General features: G+C 37.2%; 4 protein-coding genes across 4 annotated transcripts in view; 3 read left to right on the top strand and 1 right to left on the bottom strand.

The window, feature by feature from the left end:
- On the top strand, nt 1,385–2,129 carry LOC105174061. Its single transcript, XM_011096026.2, has one exon. The coding sequence runs from the start codon at nt 1,452–1,454 to the stop codon at nt 1,926–1,928; it is 477 nt and encodes a 158-aa protein (XP_011094328.1). The 5' UTR covers nt 1,385–1,451; the 3' UTR covers nt 1,929–2,129.
- LOC105174062 (1-(5-phosphoribosyl)-5-[(5-phosphoribosylamino)methylideneamino] imidazole-4-carboxamide isomerase, chloroplastic) lies at nt 2,810–7,397 on the bottom strand. Its single transcript, XM_011096027.2, has 9 exons — nt 7,234–7,397; nt 6,882–7,004; nt 6,718–6,779; nt 6,093–6,300; nt 5,294–5,379; nt 4,494–4,595; nt 3,764–3,897; nt 3,501–3,549; nt 2,810–3,154 (listed from the first exon to the last, which is right to left on the bottom strand). Exons 2-9 carry the CDS (start codon nt 6,997–6,999, stop codon nt 2,978–2,980), a joined length of 936 nt encoding a protein of 311 aa, XP_011094329.1. The 5' UTR covers nt 7,000–7,004; nt 7,234–7,397; the 3' UTR covers nt 2,810–2,977.
- On the top strand, nt 7,727–10,183 carry LOC105174063 (pentatricopeptide repeat-containing protein At2g36240). The gene has a single exon (XM_011096029.2). The coding sequence runs from the start codon at nt 7,825–7,827 to the stop codon at nt 9,277–9,279; it is 1,455 nt and encodes a 484-aa protein (XP_011094331.1). The 5' UTR covers nt 7,727–7,824; the 3' UTR covers nt 9,280–10,183.
- The window catches only part of LOC105174065 (uncharacterized protein At5g03900, chloroplastic), a gene marked incomplete in the record, with an annotated part of 5,607 nt that continues 5,359 nt past the window's right edge, over nt 11,284–11,531 (top strand). Inside the window, 1 exon segment of the mRNA XM_011096030.2 lies at nt 11,284–11,530. Coding sequence (XP_011094332.1) covers nt 11,456–11,530 — 75 coding nt within the window.

Consider the following 11,531-nt stretch of genomic DNA (forward strand, 5'->3'; position numbering starts at 1 on the left):
CGTGGTGATAACATCACTTACCACTAACCAAAGAGATCATATCATGCAACAATCCATGACCCAATATTGTGCTACTTAGTGCCCTCATATACACATCCAAGTAGGTTCCTTTCACACTCAATACCTATTTCATTTTTGGTCAAAAAGCTCATTTTTCTTTATTTTCATTTGCTTCCAACCCATTTATGGGACATTCCTTCAAAACCCCAACTTTGGTTTATAAGGAAAATATGGAGCAAGAAATCTTGCAAATTTCAGCACTCAACTGCACCAATTTAGGGTTTTGTTTTAAGGTATGCACCAAACACATTGACACACCAACACAAATTTAAAATTCAAAACCTCTCATAAAAAATTTGGAGTTCGAGCAGCTGGGCTATCTACTATGGGATAGACTAATAACGGGGTTTAAGTATAAAAGAATTTCTTATAAAAATAATAATATCATAATTATTAAATACGCCTATGACGCATGAGAGTAAAAGTTAAAAGTAATATCATAATTGTGTCCAACCGGCCTATCTAGGGGAGAGCTGAGAGGATCAAAGAAAATAACCAATGTTGCTAGAGTGGAGTCGAGCATATAATTTGAAGGTTGAGCAGCAGTCAACCACTAAGTAGCGATTTAAGTGGATGGCCCTACTAGATCTTAACTGATTATCTCCCAATAAAAATCGTGTTTGGTGATGCTCCACCTCTCAGGGACCTACCATGCTCACAGCAACCCATCCACGCTTGCTCTTATTCAGTTCAACATATACATAATTACTATCAAGATATGTAAAAAAAAACTTTATAATGTATTAATTAGTGAATTATTTTTAAATAAGTATCACGTGTTTTTGTTCATACAATTGTAGATAACTACAGAAAACTTTGAGGATCATGAGTATTATATTTGTCATAAAATTCAAGATTTCTTACAATATTACGATGTTATTCGACAATTAATGCGTATGGAGACCAAAAAAATTTAATACGATATGAGATTTTTCATTTATAAATGACTTTATTTGAATTTTCGGATGATTCAAGTGTTTTCGAAATATACTATAAGCCAAATATAAATAATTTCATAGAAAATAAGGTTTATTCACTGTAATAAAATTTCTCACATGCTAAAAATAGAACACCCCAGCTATGAAATACTAATATGTTGTATTAGCAAACAGGCAGGTTCAAATGCATCATCATTATCTCAATTAGGAGGTAATGGCTCATGATCCCATCCCTAAGCACGCCAGTCATCAGTAAAAATCATTAAAGTGGGGCCCAAAAGTGTTGTAAGGTTGTCTTGTAATATTCACAAACTTTGAGGGCAACCTCAAGTCTTTGTCTGTATAAATGCTACACATATGTACTCCCACAAAACCTTACTTCAAAAGTACAAAAGCCAATTTTCACTTGACATTCTTAAAGTTTCTTGATCAGATATTTTCTTGGCAATAACTATGGGGAATTGCTTAGTTATTGAAGAGAAGACAGTGAAGGTGATGAAGACAGATGGGAAGATAATTGAGTACAAATCACCAATAAAAGTTCATCAAGTATTGTCCGAGTTCTCTCACCATGCAATATCTGATAAACTCCCTGTAGTGAAGCACCTGCATCCAAATGCTGAGATGCTTGGAGGGCACTTGTACTATCTGCTTCCTTTGCCGGTGCCGGTGCCGGCTCCATCGCCTAAGAAGAAGAAGACAGTTCGTTTCTCGGATGAGGTCGTGGAGGGAGCCCGACGAGCGCCTGAAGTCGTCAGGATTAAGCTTGTGATCAGCAAGCAGGAGCTGCAGGCTATGATGGGAAGTGGGGGAGTTTCAGTTGAAGATGTGATTGCTCAGGTGCAGAGAGAAGGGAGCATAAACAAGATTGAAAGTGGTGATACTGATAGATGGTTGCCAGATTTGGAAAGTATCCCTGAAGTGAACTAGTTGTTGTTGGCTTTGTAAATTAAACAAGAAGGGTAAAGAAAGAAAAAATGATGTTTAGATACAAAAATATGTAGCTAGGAGCATCAGGGTAAACAGAATATAGATTTTGAATTTTCTCTCTTGTCAGAAAATGTACAAGATACTTCTCACTTGTAGTTTAACAGAAATACAATGTGTCCTAAAGAAATCTAACTGAAAAAATGACTGTTAGATGTTTCAAACTTACTTCTATACGCAACTTGGAGATGTCAATTTTAGTTGTAAGAAGAACAAAGTTAAAGACTATATACATTATAAACCAGGTGAATAAATTGAGCTATATGCTCAAATCAGCTGACAGGAAATGTTTGAACAGGCCATATGGAAATACTAGTATGGAGATTGATTAACTTCATTGTTTCTGAGGGACGGAAACTGGGAGTATACTTAAAAACAACATAAAATAGCTGCCCATATTATGCTAGCAAGATCTCATTCGTCGGATAGGCTTAACTCGACGAGTCATGCAAAGAACTCATATTTGCAGTTAGTTCACAGATGGAGTGGTCTCATGTCTCCAGCTTTTCAGGGAGGTAAGGTTGTAAAAGCTTTTTATCAGACAAGATGCCCAAATACACTGCTCGTCAAAAGAGTTGCTTCCTGTAAGATTGATGTCTGGTAGTTAATCCTGGAAAAGCTTTGTATTGGTTTTTTAATTTTTTTAAACCCATGCACGCATCCACTTACACACACTGTCAATGAGTTTTGAACCCAACATCTCCACAATGAAATATTAAACCTCAAACCATTGGGGTGTCCCCCAAGGACGCTTGCTAGGTATTCATTTTGAGATCACAAGAACACGTGTCCCAGAAATTTATTAGGAGCAAAGGTAAATGATAAAACCTCAAAACAAATAAGTTTCTACTTGTTGCAAGCATCTTCAGCCAAAAAAATCCACAGCCATGTGGCTCTAAACAGTTTATCATGCTTCAATTTTTGTACATTATGCATCTAGGGTAACCCGGCATTACAAAAAAAATGTCTGAATTTTGTAAAGCTAAGGTATGTCAAAGTGCCAAAGCCTCTTGCTGAGAATGCCAGGCGACTACGTCCTTGTAAGGTAGATTACCCCCAAAAATATCCAAAGCACTGCCAACAGTGACATCTACACGTCCCATCCCTGCTACTTTAATCCTCTCTAAGTCAGCCATTGTGGTGACGCCACCAGCATAGGTCACTGGAATCTGGCAAACATATCAAAGAATTAAATAAATCGATAATTCAAACTGTAGCAGCTTAAGCTACAAGGGTCTTATGAGATGGGAATGCTTGATGTACAAAGCTACTTCAGTTGCATGACATAGGTAAATGAAATGTCCAGCATGTGAAAGCATAATTCTTCTTTTTCTAAAAAAAGGGCACTACTTTCCGTACTTCCATCATAGACAATCAAATAATGATTTTTGAAGCATCTGCCTCACGAATCAGTGATTAAAATAAAAAAATTTTAAAAAAAAAAACAAAATAGAATGAGAAAGAATAAAAGTTATGGAGAACAAATATCCAACAACAGATTCACAAGAAGCTCACTGGTGAATGCCTGCCAAGCAAAGCCACAAGCTCTTCATCAATTCCCAGCCTGCAATTCCAAAGAGGGCAGATAAAATCAGATGCCAAGTATTGGTACTTTGGTACTTCAATATCAGGAGAAACTTTACAAATTTCTCTACTAGCAGAGCAGAATGAAAAGATTCCCAATTCTATGGACGTGCATTCCCTAGTGTCAAACCATTAGCTAAATTATTTACTTCCGCTAGCAAATGCAATGAACCGTCTTAACTGTAAAAACATACTTTTTGCCTTCAACATCAACTCCATGGACCAGAAACTCATCCGCATAGTTTGCGAGAAAATCCAACACTTTTTTATCAAGATATACATTCGTGAATTTCTGCCATCTATCTGTGACAACTGCGTACCTATCCTCCTGCATAAAACACAAGTCACTGATGCTAATAAAATGACCATGATTCATTTTCTCGACAAATAGAGTTCGCTGCAAGCATTTCTATACAATTGACAATGCATCTATTACAATCATCCTAAGTTAGTATCATGGGTATCAGCATCACAAATCAGATTCATCCATGTTATTCTATAATATAATTATGCTAACTTGCAAGTACATAGAGTTACTATTTACTAGTAATCTAAAAGCAAGTACACTAAATTATTTGTTCAAGTAACCTCAAATCTGCTTTTAGAGTTCTTTTAGTGGTCAAAACATAATATGCTAATTTTATTTTTTTAGAATCAGAATATCAATTTATCAAAATTTTATTTTAATTTTTCAACTTGGTCATGTGGGTTCGCATGAGTTAACTTGGACTGATTTTTCAGCAGAAAAACCTCAGATCATTTGGGTAACTCAAAAACCGAACCAGACACAGAAACCAAGTGAAAACCCAACATGTTGATTCATGTATGAAATTGACACCAACCTCAAACACAGACAAAGTAGAAGACTATCCAGACAGCCTTTGTACGAGTCACAAAAGTCACGTCCTTAGGAAGAGTATTTACCTTCTTTCTGCAGCTAAGATCCAACACAAGTCTCTGTTTCCCCACAGCATGAGCAAGTTCCTTTAGCCTTTCGAAATCAACTTGTCCATTACTAAATACGTACTGCCGTTGCAATAAAGTACCAACAGATGAGCTTCCGAACATTAGAAGTTTTGCCCAGCATGCTTTGCAATCAAAGATTAATTCAACATAATGAAAGATGATTATATGCAAAACATGTCAAAATCTTTCACTGAAACCTGCAGGACTTCCTCTCTGCCGTATGAAACTTTCTCGGGCTATGCTATATCTCCACAAATACTCAATTTAGTTATCTACATTCTAATACTGTTTCACTGAGCAGCGATAACCAAGCTGTCTCTCAAGTTCGAGAATTGGCTTTACGTAGATTATATGGTAGACCATCTACCATCATATAAAAAGCAGGGTTTTATATCTCATTCGTCGTTGCAAAGCTCAATATGAAAGATGAAACAGGCCACTGATGCACAACGTATGCCTACAGGTTTCTTATATGGTGAACGAGCGGGCAACCATCAGCATCAAACAATTTTAATGCCCCTCTAATACACCCAGGTCACACTCAGCTAACCTTGATATTCATTCAGTCAAAGACCATAATGGAATCCTAACAAGCATAAGTACAACTCAGGTGAAAAACGAAGACATTATGAAGGCCGGCATAACAACATAAATAGAAGGTCCGGTTGTATTGATTGAAACAGTAAGAGAAGAAAGTTACTCTATGCATAAAGGTAACATGAACAATCCACTTAAGAAGAAAACAAAATAGTACATACTGATGTAACAATAACATGGCTTGCTCCTTCGTATATGTAACTCAAGGCATTACTTGAATTGATACCACCTCCAACTTGCAAACCACCTAGATGTTTTCCATGGCTGCAGTAAGTATACCAGTAGAAAAATCTCTACCGTGGAGATCATAAATTAATACATCACTCCACATAATCTCTCAGTACAAGTTGATATTCTGAATGGCAGGTAGTTCAATAGCTGAAAGTAGTTCCTCTAGTATGATCCAGTAGGTGTAAAGTTTTTCAATCAAACAAATTATTCTGTGTGCATTCTATGTTGATTTTCAGAGAACCTAGTGTCAATGAGCTTTCTGTAGGAATTTTCAGGTGGTAACATAAAATTCGGAGGAACAAACTCTAAATTAATTCATGGCATGTGAAATCAGTATATGTCCGGACAGGGTAAACCAAAAATCACTATTAAAATAATGTCTCTCATACTGAAATAGCTTTCCAGCAGTTGGAACCGTGCAAAATTATTCAAAACGGTTGAGAAACTCCAAAAGCAGTTCGAAAGACCCTTGTACTTCAGATCATGAAACATAAGAATCAATCTAAAATATGTATGAACAAAATATACTGTCCTTAGCCCGTACAAGCTAATATAGCTCAGCTTCACTTTGGAAATAAAAAATAAGTGAATTTTAATCATGTTCTGGTTTTATTTTCTTCAGCAATATTTATGTAAGGTGACCTATAATAATGAACACACCAATTATATAGAAAGATACATCAGAATACAACAGATTAATGTGTCGAAGAGAGAGTAAATCATGCTCACCAGGATAAGCATGTAATGCTTCGATTGCTGCTGATTGGCTCAATGGATCAGCCCCAAGCATGATCACATGGCCACCCGTAAGCCCGTCATCCTTATACATTTTAGCATATTCTGCAGCCGATTTATCAGATTCATAGTTAGTGATAAGACCTGATTCTCCCTCTTTAGAATCTTGAAGAGTGGATCCAACAATCTGTTTAACTTTCCCCTGAAAATAATTAGAATGATCCTGGTGTGACTCATCCATAATTGATACTCATAAACAGTATCTTTTCCATGTACAAGTGAAAAGCAACTGAAGAGTAACAGGTCACACGCATTTGAATCACATTACAAGCAGGAATTGATCTTGCAAAACTAAACTATAAAGTTTGACGTTATTTACAAGTAGTCCTGTTACATCTCCTTAGAACTCCCTTGTGCATAAATTAGAGTTCTTATATTGTTAATCTCTCGAGCCATCTGCCTTCTGTAAGTTTGTGGTTCACAGTTGTATGCTCTTTTTTTCTCTCATTCACAAGACCTTGTGGAGAACGGCCATTGCAAGGCCATCCCACACACCAAATGGATCTCAATTACCCACATTAGCAATGAAAATAATAAATGCACAAGATTCGATTCAAACCTTGTGTATGTCAATGCAAGGGCGAAATTGAACCCCACATTGTATTGAAAGTTTTTTGGTTCCTGAAAAACAATTTAAACATTCCAATTTTACTCCACAAGTCTCCCTCGGGCACTATTATTACTCCAACAATGGGAATGAAAATGCAGGAAACTAAGGCATACTGGAGACCAGCTGAGGCGCAGCATAAACCAATTTTGGCTTTCGTCGAGCAGCACAAACTACGGAAGGCTCAGTAAAATCCTTCCGAATTGAACTGGTTTGAAGGTTGTGAATGCTCATGACACCTATACATCAGCATGAAAGGGAGACACATGTTATCAAACACGCATCGGATATGGCGCCAAGAACTTCAGAACATTCAACACAGAAAGTATCAAGAACTATAGTTCAGACAATGAATGGTGCAAAAAAGACTCTTGCATCAAATTAACCAATAATACAAAGGGCCAATTAGTTTTAGTAGCATTAGGTTTTCAAGAAGAAAGCAACAATAAACTGCACAGTAAAATGCACCTGGACTTCCGCAGATAGTACCTTCCGTCTTTATGAGAAGCAGAGTCCGGAATGAGCAATCGGCGGCATAGAGCGGAGAATCGGAGAATGGAGATTGACGAGAGTGTGTGAGACTGGTCTGCTCAGAAGGGTTGTGACTTGAGACAAGAAATTGCAAAAAAGACCCCTGTATTAGTCAAAATTTCAAATATCACTCTTCTATCAAAATAACAGCAAAAGAACCCCATAATAGTAAAAGGTCCATGTAAAATTCTCTTTCTAATGAATCTTATGAGTCCTTTTTAAATTTTAGAGATGAGAGTATATTTTAGTTCTTTTGCATAAAATATTGATAGAATTTATAATGGGAGAAAGAAGAAGGAAGCTAGTGCCAACATTCCAAACTTTTGGGGGCTAATTGAAAAGAGTTCATAGTTAAGGGATTTAGATGCTATTTTCGCCCTCAAGAAACTGGGAAAATCGCTTATGCCAATAGCTTAGTATAAAATGTCACAGATGGTAACGCGACTTTATCATTTGACTTCTCCTGAAAGTGGAGACGATCCTGCTCACTGAAAAGACGACGGCGGAGCAACCAGTAAACACGGCCGCATGTCTAGAAACATAGCCCTCAAGAAACTCCCAAAACCCCGGCAACGCCACCTTGCAACGCCGCCACAGCTCGCACTCTCGGACCTCTCACCTTCGCTTTCCGCTCTCACCCCAACCACCACCGCGGCCGCCCAAACCCAGTTAACCCAGCTCACCACCCTCCTCAAAACCCATCTCCAAAAGAGCCCCATCGCCATCACACCGGAAGATCTCCTCCACTTCTTGAAATCCCGCCTACGCCATCACCCAACGCTCAGCCACCTCGATTTTCATCTCTTCCGTTTCGCCGCCACACTCGACTCATTCCGCCATGATCACTCCACATTCGAGTACATGGTGCGCTCTCTTGTGTCCACTAGCCGTCTCGATTCTCTGCCCTCGCTCCTCGAGTTCATTTCCTCCAATCCTTGCCCCTGCTCAGACGGTATCTTTTCTTGCCCTAAGATTGAGCCCATGTTTCGTGTTTCGATTAGCTCGTTTTGTAGGGCTGGTAGATTTGATGATGCACTCTTTGCTTTTGATATTATGAAAAGATTGATTGACGGTAAGCCGAATGTTGCACTGTATAATATAGTGATCCACGGTTTTGTTAAGTTCGGAAAATTGGACAGGGCGGTTGAGTTCTACGGAAGGATGGTTAGGGAGAGGGTGAAGCCAGATGCAGTCACGTTCAATATTTTGATTAGTGGGTATTGTAGGAATAATAAATTCGGGTTGGCATTGGAGGTGTTTAGGGAGATGAAAGAAAAAGGGTGTGTCCCAAATGTGGTTAGTTTTAATACCTTGATCAAGGGATTTTTCCAGGATGGGAAGGCGGAGCAGGCAGTTGGAATGGCAAGAGAGATGATTGAGTTGGGGTGTGAGTTTTCGTGTGTGACGTGTGAGATCCTGGTTGATGGACTTGGTCGGAAAGGGAAGGTAACGGAGGCAGCTGATTTGATGGTTGAGTTTTTAATGAAAGGGGTTTTGCCTAGGGGTTTTGATTATCTTGGGTTGATTGAGATGCTTTGTGTCGGTGGAAATGTGGAGAGGGCGTCTGAGTTGGTGGATGAGTTTTGGGGCAAAGGTTATCCACCAGGCTTGATTGCTTGTACGACTTTGATTGAAAGTTTACGTGGGGTTGGAAGGACTGAAAGATCGGTTGAATTAATGAGAAAAATGCTTAATGAGGGCATCATACCAGATAGTGTGACGTTTAGTTGTCTGCTTCAGGATATGTGTGGTACTGGAGGAGCACTGGAAGCAAACAAGCTGAGGTTGTTGGCTTGCAGAAAGGGTTTGGATTCAGATGGTATGATGTATCGGATTTTGATTTCAGGCTGTACGAAAGAAGGCAGAAAAAAGGAGGGGGAAGTTCTGGTGAATGAGATGTTGGATAGAGGGTATATACCCGATATTGCAACATACAATATGATGATGGAGGGCCTTGCTAAATCTAAAGGTTCTCTTGGTTAACTGCAAAGAAGGTTGAAGCTCAATTGCTGGAACAGGTTAGGAATGAAGCTCTAATCTAGTTAAGTTGCTCTGCGCTATCTGCACTCACATCAGCAGATATTGGATGCAGATTTTCTAGTCCCTTGGAAACACAGGCTTCGGTATGTAGAAGGAGATATCTTGTCCTTGCAGAGGGATATTATCACAAACAGTCATACTACTTGGTGGAAGTGAGCTCTTGTGTGAGAACTTGGTTCAACCCGTGGACACCTACAATTGATAGATTAGAAACTCGGAATTTGCTATATCTGAATATTCTTCTCCAGAACCTATAGTCTCATATTAAGTGTGTTAAATATAAAGGGTATTCACTCTAGCAACTATTATGCTACTAACCGGTGAATGGTATTTCAAACATCAAGACGATTCCAGTTCCCATGGAACCAAGCCCACTCTAATAGCCTTACTCTATGTTTTGAATCAAGAGTGCCTACTCTCAAAAGCCTTCTGCAGCTCATCACAGGGAAACCAAAGATCTATAGAAAGGAGCGATGCTAAAATTTGCTAACGCCACAAATTGCTGCTGCAGAGAACGGGAATCCTTACTCCGACTGGACAGGAGGTGAAAATTCTGGAAGATCCATTCACCGGCTGATCGAACAACAACAACAAACTTGGCTGCAAAGCATCTCAGTAGTGCAAAACAGTACTCCCATGTATGGGAGATCTTTTACGTGACATGAATCATTAGCTTCACATAGATTAGAAGGTAGAGTGCAATGAGGGTATGGAAATAACGCATGCTGTAAAGATTGGGACAATACATCTTTTTGGATCATTTTCACATTCAACCATACAGATACTATCCATGAATCCTTTTGTTGCTATATCATCATCAATTCAAACAAATTTTAACTTCTCTCGCATACTGTGCAAAGATTAAACAGATTATCAATGTCTATTATGTGAATTAGATCCAAGTTTTAATTAATTACCATGATACGCCAATAAAATTTAGTTGAACCGGCAAAATTGAGGCTCCTGATTTGATGCTATGGTTCAAAATTGCACCAAATACATATGGATATATGTCTATTATAATTATTGGTAAATTACAACCAAATTTTCCAGAGATTTGACATAATTCGAATACGTTCTCCTTGATAGGGAAATTTGTGAATTAAGATTATAATTTTATTTATTTTATAAAACTTTCTATTTTTTTTTTGACTAAGTGATTTTTTTTTATAATTGTTAAAAATTTTCAATTCACCCTATCCAAATTTTTTATAATTTTTAAAAAATAAAAAAATAAGTAAGGAAAAAGTTGACTTTTTCAAGCATTCATTAAGGATCATATAATATCATCAAATATTAAGAGGGTATTTATTTTTAAGCAACGAGGAAGTATTTGGTAATTGTGCCAAATATCAAGAAAAGTAATGGTAACTTACCTTAATTATTGTTGATAATTGATATTTGCGGCTATTAAAATCTTTAAAAATCCATCAATATTGGGTAAACTATAAATCAATACAGATACGGATCTGATATTGTGTGAATTTATAATTATTAAACAAATTCAACAGATTTACAACTAGAAATTTGAAATTTTATAATATATATCTATTTTAGATTTAAATTGGTACCACTATATTAAAGTATTTTAATATTAAAAATACCCTTCAATTTCTTAATTAATGTTAAATTAATCACTCAATCAAATTTCTTTAAAAAATTAATTTCATGCAATTACATGTACTTAAAAATTAATTTACTTTTCCGGTTTGTTTAAGTTTATTGTTATTTTTAATTTAATTAGAATAAAATATGAATTGATAATTAATAAATGAACAAATTATGAGTTTTAATAAAATAAAAATTATGTGTATAGATATTGTGTGCCACTATATATACTTTTAAATAAATAAAAAATTTGCAAATATAGGATTACATGTGAGGGTAAAAAAGGGAATCCAGTACGAATTAGTAGTCTCGAGTCAGAAAAGTTGACTTCTTCTCCGCCAAGAGAAACAACGTTCGATTTTCAAGCACCTCTGCAGTGATACGTATCTTTTATCTTTTCTCGCTAAAATGGAAAGTCTGACAAATATCTTTCAATTTCATCCATGGAGGAGAAAACCTAAGCAGAAACAACAACAAGGATTCAAAACAATCTGCAAGAACTAAGCTACAAATGGCGTCCATGTCCGCTTGCTTCTTCTCTGTTAGACCGAAATTCAACTGCTCAAGCCTCCCTCAAAAACCACTAA

The sequence above is a fragment of the Sesamum indicum genome, linkage group LG11 (assembly GCF_000512975.1).
Source record: "Sesamum indicum cultivar Zhongzhi No. 13 linkage group LG11, S_indicum_v1.0, whole genome shotgun sequence".
Lineage (NCBI taxonomy): Eukaryota > Viridiplantae > Streptophyta > Magnoliopsida > Lamiales > Pedaliaceae > Sesamum > Sesamum indicum.

Coding starts and splice junctions, on each gene's coding strand:
- LOC105174061 (XM_011096026.2), top strand. CDS start 1,452: ATGGGGAATTGCTTAGTTATTGAAGAGAAGACAGTGAAGGTGATGAAG.
- LOC105174062 (XM_011096027.2), bottom strand. CDS start 6,999: ATGAGCATTCACAACCTTCAAACCAGTTCAATTCGGAAGGATTTTACT. Junction 5,380..6,092: donor AGCATTACATGCTTATCCTG/GTGAGCATGATT, acceptor GAAAACATCTAG/GTGGTTTGCAAGTTGGAGGT. Junction 3,898..4,493: donor ATCTTAGCTGCAGAAAGAAG/GTAAATACTCTT, acceptor TGTTTTATGCAG/GAGGATAGGTACGCAGTTGT.
- LOC105174063 (XM_011096029.2), top strand. CDS start 7,825: ATGTCTAGAAACATAGCCCTCAAGAAACTCCCAAAACCCCGGCAACGC.